The sequence below is a fragment of the Priapulus caudatus genome, unplaced genomic scaffold, assembly GCF_000485595.1.
Source record: "Priapulus caudatus unplaced genomic scaffold, Priapulus_caudatus-5.0.1 Scaffold84, whole genome shotgun sequence".
Taxonomy (NCBI): Eukaryota; Metazoa; Priapulida; class Priapulimorpha; order Priapulimorphida; family Priapulidae; genus Priapulus; species Priapulus caudatus.
The window spans coordinates 269,649-284,497 of NW_014577145.1; the positions used below are offsets into that span (position 1 = coordinate 269,649).

The following is a 14,849-nucleotide window of genomic DNA, read 5'->3' on the forward strand; positions in this document are numbered from 1 at the left end:
GTGGTTACAACAGATGTGGGTTAACAAGAAGGAAAACTATGAGGTACACGCGCTTCTGAGTTTGTCCGATAGGGCGTATCTTCATGTCGGTCGGTGACTCTGCGTCGCCATGTCAGGCTCCTCTGCTTCTCCTTCTAACGTTCTCGACGCTGTCGTCGTGCTCTTCTCCTTCTTATGTTGCACCTTCTTCTCTTCTTCCACCTTCATTCGTCTTCTTCTCGTTCTCCTTCACCTTATCCTTTTGGTAATTTTTTCCTCCCTCCCTCCACCTTCCTGCATGGCCTCCCCCTCGTCTGCTTCTTAATTCTCCCCAACTCTGAAATGAAATACTGACGTTGTCAATCTATTTTCTTCTTTTTACTCTCAGTACCTCGTCCCGGTAGCCTGGAACGATTCTCTGCGGCTTGTTAAACTCTCACTCCCAGACCACCGTATCCCTGGGCTCGATTCATAGCGAGCCTGGTCAGGTGACCACCGTATGTTCGAAACTATGTGGCTCCACACGACTAAATCCGACTCTGCCCGCGTTAGAAATCATGATCGAGATCGCTTCTATCCCGACTCAGCCTCTCCCAATGACGATCCCACCTACCTAACCCTTACATGCCTCGTGTACCCAATTAATATTTTTTACCCGGTATTCTCCTGTCTGGCTGCCTTTATCAAGTCTCTCATCTATCGTGCTCGCGAATACCATATATGCTTTATTTCATCTACGAGTCCAGTACCTTTTCTGAATCGAGTAGCTGTACTGCTATGGCCATCACTATCGGCATAATATTTTGAATGTCAGTCGACAAGATGTTGCTGTTGATCTTTACTTTTAACAGTAAAATAGAATATGTGGAATAACAAATTTCCCGATGCTGACAGTATTCGTTGAGTACATACGGTCTGTGAAAATAACTGCCTCTGGTTAATATTCATTCTCAACATCAGTGCCGGTTATGAAAACATCCCTTTTATTTATATAGGCCTTCTACCGTTCTGGCATCGATCGAAGCGGCTCCAATATGATTTAAACGCAATAATTAAGAACGGAGAGAAGAAATAACAAGCTTAAGAATATAAAGTCTCTGAGTCATTGTTTCAGCTGCACGTGTTTTAGAGTTTTCGTCGCTTTATTAGGTTTCTGTTGTTCGGCATTATTAAGCACAAAACAACGTACCATATATTAAATAATACATCATATAAGCTACTAATTAATAATACATAACACATAATACATATTTACATAACATACATACATACATACATCAAGAATAAATAAAACCAAAAAATACGAAAAAACATTCATTTTAATTCGTTTCTTTATATATTAATTAATGTCGAATGTGTATATGAATCAGGCGTACTAAGCCCTGTTTTGCAATATATGAGACGCAACATCTATTCCAATTCGTAATCCCGATGAAAACCTATCATGCTATTTCAAGATTTTACTCTAGTTCTCTTATCTTTGAAAATGCGAGTAGCAATCTGTTTCAGCGGCCATTCGACGTTTAAGAGGAGGCCTAACATCGATTTACTAGTAAAACAACCTCTAAAGCTCTCTATCTCTATCACACATACAGATGCACACACGCACGTACGCACACGCATGCTTAGGTGCACGATGAATGCGCAGAATGCAACTCTACTATCTGTCACCACGAAGATTTCACGCCTGTTACAATATTTCGCAGATTTTGAATTGTCACTCCTTCAATTTCACAATGTCGAAGCAGCCGTGCGCTATGAAAAAAAAACCAGCAATATGGCTATTCTGATTAAATAATCAAAAGATCCCAAGGAATATATATGTATATATATATGTATATATATCAAATGACAGAACTGGTTACTAAGATTGACGCAGTTGTTGGGATGCGTGAGCTCGTGCGTACGAATTGTCGTTCCTAAGCCTAACGTGTAGCCTTCCGTTTCAGCGCGGCTTGACGATGTGAAGACGTACATGAGCTTGCGACGCGTGCCCAGACACCTGCAGGACAGAGTCATCCGCTGGTTCGACTACCTGTGGATCACAAAGAAGTCCTCGGATGAGGAGAAGACACTTCACTACTTGCCAGATAAGCTTAAAGCGGAGATCGCAATCCATGTTCATTTGGATACGTTAAAACAGGTAGGTTTGCTACGAGAATCAATGCTTAAATCAGTACCTTCGCATTCGTTAGGCAATTAACCGCTGCTATGATATCACTAATCAAACAGATTGAATCGTATTCACGTTTTGTGGCAATGCGGAATTGGGGAATAAAAGACAGTAAATGTTCGGCAAAGGTCAGGGAGCACAGGTGTATTCACATAACGCGAAATGATTCGTGCACCTGCTTGGCGGTGAGCGTGTAATTTCCTCAAATTATTAGGTGCCTCGATATGTTGAAATAGATTGGCCCTACATAGAAACATGCGATATATATATAGGCGTTTAGATGTTTTCCAATGCGATGTGATGTGCGATACAAAATACGATTAGGTATATACTACGATAGTTGATGTACTTGGGTTATTTTCATAACGTGTTAGAGTAGTAGTAGAGAGCGTAGTAGAGCTGCCAGGGTCTATGTCTCCCTGGGTACTGCCGGAACGTACCCTGGTACTATCTAAATAGTGCCGACCGTACCTCGCTACTCCACTAACGAGTCTAGGGAGTCGCCTACGCCTACTCCCTTAACCCAAACCCTAACCCTAACGCATAGTCAGATGTACCAGCGGTACGTTCCGGTATACCGGACGTACCCAGGGTACGTTCCGGCAGTACCCAGGGAGATATAGACCCTATGAGCCGTAGTAGATTAGGTGATAAAGTATCGTAACAAGCGATTTGTGTCGTTTCCCACGTTGTAGTCACGTGGACGTTTCATGTAATTTAGGTAAACGTTGAAGATTGGCTGCTAAGTCATTCATGCGTGTTAATATTATATAGATCCACGTTGCAAGCTATAAACTTCTTTTATTACGTATAAATTCGTTGCTAAATCACAGAGATGAGTGGTGGGAGATAAGACTAATTGATTATTTTGAGCGAAAATAAAATTAGATACAGCATAATTTGACAGCTATAGAAATTGGCGCCCGGCGATGCTGCGCTAATGCGATACTTGTGTAAACGAACAGCTCATTTGTCACAGGAAGGGAAAGCGTTAATACTTGTCACAGGCGACGTAAGTGAGAGTTGACGCGTTTAGTGGAATGGACACACGCGATACCGGCCACTGCGTACAGCAAACTTACCCGTAGAAACTGAATCGAAACGGGTATATTTTTACGACTCGCGAGGCCACGTACGTGAATCTGAGTTCACGCTTTAAACGTGTACTTTCCGGTGACGACGTACAAATGGCGCGTCATTAACTGTGAAGCCAGCGACAGAGCAGAGCGCAATTTTTCTCTACTTATTGTTTTTTTCGTCCGTTTCTCGTAGTCGAGGTATTTTCAGAACACGGGAAGCGGGCTTTCTATGCGAAACTCGTGCTACGGCTTAGACCCGTACTCTTCTCCCCGGGTGATCATATCTGCAGGAAAGGTACACGGGAAATATCGGGTGATACTCCATTAAGAGTGTTCCCAACTTACATTATCAACTAACATTAATGGTCATAATAAACATATATATAGTATAATATATAATATATATATATGGTCATGGTCATAATAGTAGTTTGTGGTTTATGTCATTTAGGTTAGGGTTTAGGGTTAGCGTTAGCGATTATCAATCATTAATCATTAATCATTAATCATTAATGATATCAAAGTTGGGAACACTCCTAACGGAGCGTTAGCCGAAATACCCGCCACAGACGCGCTCGCCTTATACGAATCCATGCATGACTCTGATGTGTAGTGCTCTTAAAAATTGCGATGAAATAATAGGATGGCTGTGATAATTGCTACATTGCCCAAACGCATCTCCGTTCCCGCTGTGGTAAAGGAGTTTCTATTACTTAGTGTATACTCGTATAGCCTGGTAACCTGTCCATAAGTAATCACCATTGCGCAAATGGAGGCGACCGGAAGTTGTTGACCGGAAAGGCACGACGGTTGTTTTGGCCTACTGAGCAAATCTTCCTTCCAATGAAATCATATATCCTGTGATAGTTATATAAGTTACACACACAGTTACACATGCAGTGTATTAGCAAGAAGCCCCCTTGTTATATATACTTAATACGTAAATGTTTACGAAGTTTTATTAGTATATTTGTAAACAAAAACTGTTAATTTTTCCAGCGTTTGTTTACATGTGTCATGGCTACATGACAGATTTTGTTCCGCCAATCAATGGAATGGGGTGGAATGATGGGAACCAATTCAATATTCGTGAGAACCATATCGAATTAGCTGCTCGGATATTCGTACGTATATGCGTAAATTAGCGCCATCTGTCGAAGACCACATCTGACACACCATTAGCTGCCGGATATTCTCCTACTATGTAGATATTGTTTATCCATACGACGTATGATGTGCAAATACAGAGAGCATCTTAAACTAGAAGAGCAATCAACAAATTAGTAAAGCACGTGAAGATACTGTACGTAATTTGGGTTGACAAATGGCGACTAAATTGCTCGCAAGCAGTTGTATGTACTTCGTACTCGAGCAGTTAAATCCTATGGTCTGAACAAATATCTGTTCTCCACATTCTGCCCCATACCAAACATGACACCATACAAGCAGTTACAGAAACGTATTATTCTTAGTGCTAACGTCGCATAATGTTGGTTATCAAATAAAACCTGAATGGCTGCAGTATAGATTTGTGCGTGAGTGATGATTACCTCGCGGATTATTATATTTGAACTGATCCGAAGAATGTAAAATAGAACGATGGGAAAATAAATAGAAGATAGAGAATGTCATATTCGAGCCCGATCATGCTCGCCTCTTCCTTCATCCACCATTGCGCTACGAAGTTTCCTCGACTGTGACTGTGACGGTCTCCTCTGTTACCGCTCTCCGCAGGTGAAGTCGGCAAGGAGATGTACATAGTAAATCGCGGACGCGTGCAGGTGGTTGCCAACGACGGCAAGTCGGTCCTCGCGACTCTGAAGGCCGGCAGCTACTTCGGGGAGATCAGTATCCTGAACATGGGCACAGCCGGCAATCGCCGCACCGCGTCCGTCAAGTCCGTCGGTTACTCAGACCTGTTTCGCTTGTCTAAGGGCGACTTGTGGGACGTATTGAAGGAGTATCCAGCTGCACGCGTTCGTCTGGAAGCAGTGGCTGCCAGGCGGATGGAGGGATATCGCAAGAGCATCGCTGTAAACGGTACGCAACAATAATTTTATTCGTCTATCATGACTGCATGAAACGCGCGTGGTTGAGTAGGGCCTATATTATATCACCACGTCAATACAAAATCCTCGTCAGTTTAGATATTCTCGAACATACGAAACTTCTAAGTGCTATTACTACGTTTAAAACTTCTTTACGATAAGCAATTTTACTATTAATACGTTAAAAACGTATTTATGATAGCGTCCCTCTATATTATAGGTCGTTTAATTATTACAGAATTTATAACGTCTTTTTGATAAGCGGGCGTACGTGCGTGCGTGCGCATGCATATGTGTGCGTAAGGAGTTAACTGTAGCGCATTGCGGTTCTACAATAACGCATGACACCTATTCACCCTATCCCATTTATACACACCCCATGCATCTACTAACACCACGCGCTTTGTCCGCGAAGGCTATAACCGCATTGTTAGATCGTCAAAATGAAAAGAAATCGCAAATCGCTCGTAAAATTCGCAAAAGGGCAATTTTCATCCCGCGATTATGTCTAAATTATATGGCATTCGTTTCGTCGAGTTCGTTACGCGTGATAATAATATGAATTATTACGCTTCGCGACGTGTTATAACAGCACTAATGGAATAATAACAGCGCTAACTAGGTGCGGATTAGGAACCGCGTTTACCAACACTGTATTGACGCGCAGCTGCGACGTCTGTGTACATCGCGCGATATCTACAACGCGTCCGAAACGGTCGCACGCCGGTTAATGCATTGCGTACAGTTACACGGAAGTCAATCGAACCCGCCGCCACCATCACCGCACGCCCGCACCTAGAAATAGGGGGCACATTTGCAACTAATTCCGCTTTCAGCTCCCTGGAGACATCATGAACACGCCTGCTAATCACGTCCCTTTTGGGAAGCTGGCAGCGCTCCTTCCAATAAGCTGGCCGAGATTAGATGTCCGTTTCAGCGACTGAATGTGCCCGCGTGTGGCAATATCACCGGTGCGTGTGTATTGCCGAGCTCTGCCACGGCTATTGAGGCGTACGACGACGCCGGGAAATTACGTCTCGCGTGCACATGATTCTGCTCAAATGAAAACACGACGGGCTAATAGGAATTGGGATTCGCAACAGCCTTCCCAATTCTCCGTGATTCTATAGAAATTCGGAACCGTGCTGTCGGATTAAGGCTACTTCCCGGATCTATATAGCACGCGCTCGCTTCTCCTGCCTTCCTCGACACTGGGACACTGGGCTGCGGCCCAAACGTGAGACGTAAACTAATCCGCGCCGATGTGTGTGTGTGTGTGTGTGTGTGTGTGTGTGTACGCGCGTGCGTGTGTGCGTGCGTGCGTGTGAGCGTGTGTGTGTGTGTATGTTCGTCTGTGTGTGTGTATGTGTGTGTTTGCGTGCGTGCGTGCGTGCGTGCGTGCGTGTATGTGTGTGTATGTTCGTCTGTGTGTGTGTGTGTGTGTGTGTGTATGTGTGTGTTTGCGTGCGTGTGCGTGCGCGTGTGTGTGTGTATGTTCGTGTGTATGTGTGTGTTTGCTTGCGTGCGTGTGTGTGCGTGTGCGTGTGCGTGTACGCTACGCGCGCTCGATCGTCGTATGTATACAAGTGCAAATCACGTTAGCGTGCCATGTCATATATCCATCCGTACCATGCTGTAAAACACTACGTTGCTGCACATGCATGCAGTATAATTTGTGTGTGATAATCACGCGACCTGCTTGGGGACGAGGCGTGGGTAGCAGCGTCTATAGGTGAGGCCATAACTCCGGCGGAAATCTGCGTGCCTATAGGGTACATGAATCGAGCCGGCTGAAGACTAATTGAGAACGCAGAATTGCCAAGGCGGAAGAGCAGAGCGATTCAGCAACAAAAATTATAATATCTATACGAATTTTTTTTTAACGAAACGAGCTAACAATTGTTGCAAAACATCCAAAGCCACATGATCGTACCCTGTGTCTACTTACTGTAGATCTAGAGCTTCGATTGACGGACAGATAATTCTTTGGCCATACGTCAGCGATAATAATATTTACCGTCAGAGCGTAATGTATCGTGTACAGTAGGAAAATTCTTTTCTAGATAGAGAACTATCGCGTAGCACAGGAAATGGTGGTTAAATGGCCCAACAAAACAGAACGTGTGAAAAGAAACGACATATGTCAGAAATCACCAACATTGGTACAACACTCCTTTTATGCTTTTGCTTAGTGTGTTCGTGCGCGCGGCAGTGGAAGTGGGGGGGGGGTTAAAGAAAAGACCTTTCGATCGTATACAATAATCAGATATAAGAAATAAACCTTGTCAATCGCTCGCTTCACACGCCACAACCATATCAGGTCTGTTTGTTTGGAAGCGTATATACAAAGCAATGCAATAGAATGCCACACTCGTATTTAAGCCACAACTCCACAGCGTGTGGCAAACGCAATCTGACAACAAACAAACGCTGCTATGTGTCTTCGCACATTATATACACAGCTGAGAATTAAGCATGCAAACATTAATTAGCACGCTAATGAGAAAAGTAGCCGAATTCGTGCTTGATTATGTTTCGCAACGTTCGCTTTGTGGCGCATGTAAGGCTTCCGCGCGGGAGCGTTACTTTGGTTTCTGTAATAAAATTTGGTTTCTGTAATAAAGAGACAATAAGGCTACTTGCAGATTATTAGCCGGTTATTATCGTGGCGCTCGAAACCTATTTCCACAACCAGTGTTGACTGATAGAAATCGGAAGTAATTGTCTTATTTAAGGGCAAAACACTACTGACCGAGGTGGGATGTAAACCCCAGACCTTTCATAAAAACATGGAGTGCTAATCACTATATTATATGCCATCGGCTATCAACATCTCACCTTGTGTCGCGGGTATGCACGCGTGTATTTCTTACTGCTCGTCAATTTGTTTGCGTGTATTGGATAACACGGAATGTGTCGCGCGCGTGCTTTGCAGGTGCAGCTATAGAGCAACCACAGCATGCCGCATTTACGCAGCATGAATGCAGTAACAACGCTCTGGGAGGGCATCACTTGAGTAATGCATGCGATTAATATTATAGTTATTTGACTCGAATCTCCAAAAACAAAACGAAACACTGATAAGCAGATAGGTATATAGTCACGCTAACCACCCTTCACATGTATAACAGACATTTTCGGGCGAACTACTGCGTGAAACGATTCGATTCTCGGCAAACGACAAATACCTAGATCATGATTTAGATAAGAAAACATTTAGATAAGAAAACATAGCGTCACAAGCGATGCGCAGTTCTACATTACACCCAAGATGTCACTTCGCCTCTGTTTATAGCATCGTTCATTTTGAGAAACTATACGAGCCATAGAAATAATATAGATAACTATCTATCACGTCTATCTATATTATTTCTATGATACGAACAGACGGTGAGGCGACTTATTGCACCTGACACGCAGAGCCACCTATATGCTGTATTGCCACATATGTTTGTTGCTACTGGGTACGAGAGCAATTCTTAATTAAATTCACGAAGGCCACAACAAGCTGTTCCGCGTTTTGCCGCCAGCCGCGACGCTGACTGAGACGAATTCAAACGTTTTCAAACAGCATCGAGCGATTTCTCAAAGATAAAGGTTTTGCCAAAAAAATCCACGCGGGAGTCTAGCTCGGGTAATAACCTTCATGGCGGCGAAATCCCACCCAAAGTGAGAGCCGTTTCTCTGGCCAACGCATGACATTGAGCACACCGCCTATCCTCTGGTTAAGAAAAGAAAACAAGGAACTGAATAACAAAACACGATTTTTGGAACAGACCATTAGATTACCTTAGCAGGCTCCTCTATGGGCTATAGGTAACCAACATGCTCTGCTAGCATCTATGGCAAATACGCATATACGCTCTCCTATGACACTATTTTGTCATAGGAAGATTCTTCCTATGACAAATATTGGCGAGTCAACTTCGTTCCGCTTTACAGCTGAAATTCACTTCTTGCGTTCATAATAGCGCTCCTAAACTCCGATGATGCGCACAACACATACAACAATATTTGTCATAGGAAGAATCTTCCTATGACAAATAGTGTCATAGCCAGGAGAGCGTATGTGTGTATGTCGTATTTGTCATGTGCTAGCAGAACAGGCTGAGGTAACACGTCGCATGGTAATTGTTGACGTGACGGTTGATCATCGTTTTCGTCCGCTCACAGTACATTCGTACTGTATATTGGTGTGGCTATAACAAGGTAAGAGTATCTATTTTGACGTATGCTATCAACTTCAGTGAACACGTATGTAATGTTCGGGTACTCTTTAATACGTCGCATACAGTAGAAAATTATGGATTTGAAATTTTACATCCGGTTTCCAGTTTCTCGCGCGTCGCTCTTCTTTTTTTGCGAGCGAGTTCAAAAAATCTCCAATGGTTCACAGCATGCTAAATACGTCCGGCATTACGTATAATTAAACGTAATTGTTGGAGATTCATAGAGCTCATTGAGCTCTAGCTACGGCAGTGTAGAATCCTAATATTCAATTGCTGTGAACCACTAACGCTGTTGCGAACTAATCCCAACATTCTGGCCCAAATTTTGGGCCAAAATAATTCTGGCAGAAAATAAAGGGCATGGTGCATGATTGTACCTAAATACTAAAGGTGTATATATGAACGAGTATTTAACTAATGTCAATGAGAGTACATCCATTAGCTCTCTGAGTGTGTGATTTATCGTAGAGTAATGTATTCAAAAGATGCCTCCTGAGAGCCGTGATGAGGTTGGCCCAGCGTGCGGTTTGAGGAGAACTATAGTCGCAGTAAGGCAGCGTCGCTGTCAACGAATATCTTAATTTATCTACAAAATCGCAGCAGACATGTTTACGGACTACGGATTTATATACGGTTCGTGGTACTTTAATTTTTCCCCGTCTATCGTTTTATTTCTAGAATCCTCTACTACTACTAATTACTAAGGACTGTAAGTGAGGTGCGGCCGCAAGCTTGCAAGATTATTCGCTCGCGTTTCAGAGAAAATCTACTATAATTATACTTTTAAATGCTGGTTAGTTCCGACAATAAATCATTAACGTTTCCCAAGTTGCATCTCCCAAATAATAACGTTACATGCCGCCCAATAAAAATGGAGTATCGTGCACGAGCTAAAGGGATGATGGACATTATTTTACATTCTTGGAAACTTAAGTGGCGTCTTTGCCGCACCGCCAAACTATGCGCACACACGAGCGTCGAGGATAACCTGATGCACCCCTTCATCGGCAGTTGAGTCGCAAATCAGTGTGCGGATAGACTTCCTCGGGAGCCCCACAAAAGTAAACTCGTCAAATGGCGGCACGGTCGGATACAAGCACACCCCTTGCCGGCGTCGATGATCAAGTATATAATGGATAAATCCGCGGCAATTTTTCCCACCTAATTCCTTGTGCATTGATTAGATGATGTCACTCCCTCTCGAGTAATTAGCCAACACGCCTACACGAAACAATAGCTTCCAACAAGTAAAGAATCCTTTGTTGCAGCATGTTAACCACCTAGATCAACCACGGTTTGCTAAACGCTGAACCAATTCATCGGGCTATTTTTACTTAGAGTACCATAGCAACCATGCAGCCAACTCGCGTTTTGTTTCAAAAAAGCGAAGATTCGATTCTTCTTCACAAGCTCGAAAAAATGGAAAAACCCTCGCATTGCTAGTTTGCTGCTGAATAGATTACCAGCGACTGATGCTAGAATCGGCAGAGGGTGGTGACTGGGGTTATGAGTGTAATTTCCTTTTTAGTCTACTAGTTACAGAATGTTTCTGTACAGAAGGCGGTGCATTGCCGATAACTTGGAGCCGCTGTAACGGCAAACCAAAGCAAAGACCATCGTATTCAGAACATATACGATATCGGCAGCAGTGTATAAAATAAACTCTTGATATTAGCAAGAGCGTATTACGTATATAAATATGCTCTTGATATTAGTAATACGCTCTACGCACTTAGTACGCTCTTGATATTAGTATGGTGTAAGCCGTTGCAGTAATGTACGCAGACGGTGCTTCATATGGAAGCTAGCATGTGCCTAGCTTCTGTTGCGAATGCAAATTTATGTATTAAAATAGATTTGCTGCTTCGGGTAACTGCTGCAGCATTATTAGTGGTTATTGCTGAAAGGCGACCATAACACAGCAACCGCAACATTTGGATTGCTTCTTGGCTACACTTTCAACAATTATGATGAGCAGTCTGCAAAAGAAGGTTGCTCTTAGGAGTTATATCTGTAAAATGGCGATCGTTGCGATACATGCAAGAGATCCAAAGGGAAAGGAAAAATGAAAAAAGTAGATCCGTCCCTCCCCATCACCCCTTCCTCTCTCTCGCTCTCTCTCTTCTTCCTCTTTCTGCTCTCTCTCTCTTCTGCTGATCTCTTCCCTCCTCTCTCATCTCATCTCTCCTCTCTTCCTCTCCTTCGCTCTCATACATCACTTTTCTAGAATGCAACAGACAAATTCGCTGCTGCCACACACACATTCACACACACACTCATTTTGCACACAGATGCGACATCGCCGATTAAGTCTAACGCCGACCGATCGCACACACAGTTTTATTTTCACTCACACAACACTACCCACACAATCATCACACAACACACACCCGGCGCGCGCGCATACGGCACCACGCACGCAACGACACACCACACCACACATTCACACACCACACACACACATCACACACACACATCACACACACACACGCACTCACAGCACGGCACGCACGCAACCACGCACGCACGCACTACACACACACACACACACACACACACAACTATCTTGTCTTTTTCCTTTCCTCTCGCTCTCCTCTTAGCCCTCTCTCTCATCTCTCTCTCATCTCTCTCTCTCAGTCTCGCTCGTATTGTTTTCTCGTCCATTCTCTTCTCTCTCAAGTCTCTCTCTCGTCAAGTCATCTCGATCAGCTCTCTCTTCCTTCTATTGCAAGATTTTATCTATTCCATCCATATCCACCAATTCCATTCCATTCTCCATACCATCCCATTACTCATCTATCTATCTATCTAGTCTAATCATATCATACACTATCATCTATCTATCTAGGTCTATCATCTAATCCTACGTATCTATCTATCTTATCTAATCTAACTATCTATACTATCTATCTATCTAATCTATCATATCTATCTATCTATCTATCTACTTCTGTCTGATCTATCTATCCTATCGATCTATCTATTTATCTATTCTACTACTATCCTATCTAATCTAATCTATCATCTATCTATCCACCTATCTAATCTATCTATCCTATAGCAATCGATTATATATATATATATAATATATATATATATATATATGGTATACGGTATATGTTTTTAGCACGGTTGAATTATTTGCTGATTTCGTGGGGAAATTGGCGTGGTAGCCACACACATGAAAACAGGTGTTACTGCTTGTTTCCCACACGTAACGTTGAGTAAAGCGCAAATCCTGCTTAAAAGACAATCGTTGGGGATGATTTCGGCGTCGAGTGGGATTTCTTAGGCATAGCGATGGCAGTAGCGACAGCTGCAAACGCCAGCGTGACCCTACAGCGCAATTTCTCCTCTTTGTGAAATCGGTCGACGCAGTTTGAAAAGTTTGGAGTTGGTCTAAATTGCGTCACGGTGTGGACCGAGCGGGGGAATACGGGTGGGCCGTAGCATTATATAGTATAAGTGTATATTATTAGCGTCGCTACGCGCCGGGTGCGATAAATGCCATCAACGTTTCTTTGGCGAGGCAAGTCACACATGTGGCGTTTGTAAGGCGGTTCTCTTGTGACGTTTACTGTTATACCGACAGGCTATCTCGCAAGGCACCTCCGCTATAACACATACATAGCGACTTTAACCTTAGACTTATTTATCAAGATTATGTACCACCATGCATAAAAACACAGACGGACGACAAAAACATACTGTCATCTTGCTTGTAAGAGAAACAAATGTCATCTGTTATTTTATTTTATGATACTTTCCACCTTTTGCACGGGGATTGCTCTAATGAAGATTAAACGTTTATTGGCGAATGCATCGAATCAATCACTTGTTTTATTTATAGAGGAGATATATCTCTATGCTCAAGCCAAAAAATGTCATGAAATTTCCTGCACCTAATTATGTTACCACACAAATTTTAATTTTTATGTAAAAATGGTATTTTGGATATTTCTCAACTACCAGAAAGAGTGAGGATACAAAATTTTTGCCACATGTTAAGCACAATATACACCAAAATAGTGCGTCAGGATTTTTCTTTAAGTTTCATATTTACCGAGAAAAATGGAAAAATGTTAGAATTGAAAATTTTAGCGAATAAAGAGGCATAACTAATAAAATACGGCACTTAATAACAATCCCTGGCGCACTATTTTATAGCAATATGTTCTCATTAAAACGAGTGTAAAATTAAATTAATCCGAGTTGTAATCACAGAGAAATATCCATTTATACATTGGCTACTATGTCAGAAATAGAAACGGAGAAATCAGCGTTTTTATATTTTTTACAATAATTGACCGCCTGTGTGCAAAATGGGTGAACGTATGTGAAATATCTACTGTTAGTACTTACTGCGACATATCCATGACTATAACTGACACCACTAAATTGGTAATATGTTCCATGCACCTTGAGAAATTGTGAGAAATTACGAGGTTACCGCCGCACTTTCGTGCAAAACGCGCGTACGATGTGTACTGCATGCCGTTAGTAAGCTATGTGTCAACAGACGCGCCTAAATGCAATGTGTGTAATACAAGGGAAACGGGGCTATTTTCGGTCGCGCGGCAATTTCAACTATCACTGGCAGATGACAACTGTAGGAGGGTTGATACTGAATGATACTGGCTTAGTGAATATCATAAAAAATTCTGGTTGTATCATGTCTCTGACTTGATCAGTGACGTCAGCTGCTGTTCACTACACGTGTACGCGGGCAATCAAAACGCTCTAAAAGTTCACATGTACCGTTATATGGAAAAATGAGCATATACAGAGCTGAGGTGGCACATAGTGTTAGCCATCGAATGAAGTCAAAAATAAAAAATCGGTAAAATTTTGCCTAAAACCTTGAGGATGTATTTTAGCATGTTTCCAGGATCGACTACAGAACAAAGATCGTTACGGCTCGCATGGAAAGTCTCTCTGCGAAAATGTTTTGCTGTTATACACTCATTATTCATTTATTACACATATTTAATACATTTATTTATAATATATTTATGTTATACACTTATTATTTATTTATTACACTTATTTAATACACTTATTTATTACTTTACTAACGTTCGGTCGATTGGTTTGGTCGTTTGGTCACTTGTCAGATTTCAATTAATTTACAATTTAAATGACTATATGTAAATCTGCAAACAGATTTATGCGTTAATATTTAGGCATGGAAACTGTTTAGTGTATGTGGCGGAGCCCACAGCCCCACAAAACACATTTAAATTTATTTAACTACAAAAGCGAAGCTAAAGTAAAGCTAAAATTTCCCTCACATCCAATTAGTTTTCCTCGTATTTAATCAAAAGGAAATTACTAGGCACAA

General features: G+C 42.3%; 1 protein-coding gene across 1 annotated transcript in view; it reads left to right on the forward strand.

Annotated features, from left to right (window-relative positions):
- Positions 1-14,849, forward strand: part of LOC106804708 (cyclic nucleotide-gated cation channel alpha-3-like) — a 101,000-nt gene that overhangs the window by 61,206 nt on the left and 24,945 nt on the right. The window contains 4 exon segments of the mRNA XM_014805998.1: positions 1,929-2,126; positions 3,430-3,467; positions 3,469-3,526; positions 4,966-5,271. Coding sequence (XP_014661484.1) covers positions 1,929-2,126; positions 3,430-3,467; positions 3,469-3,526; positions 4,966-5,271 — 600 coding nt within the window.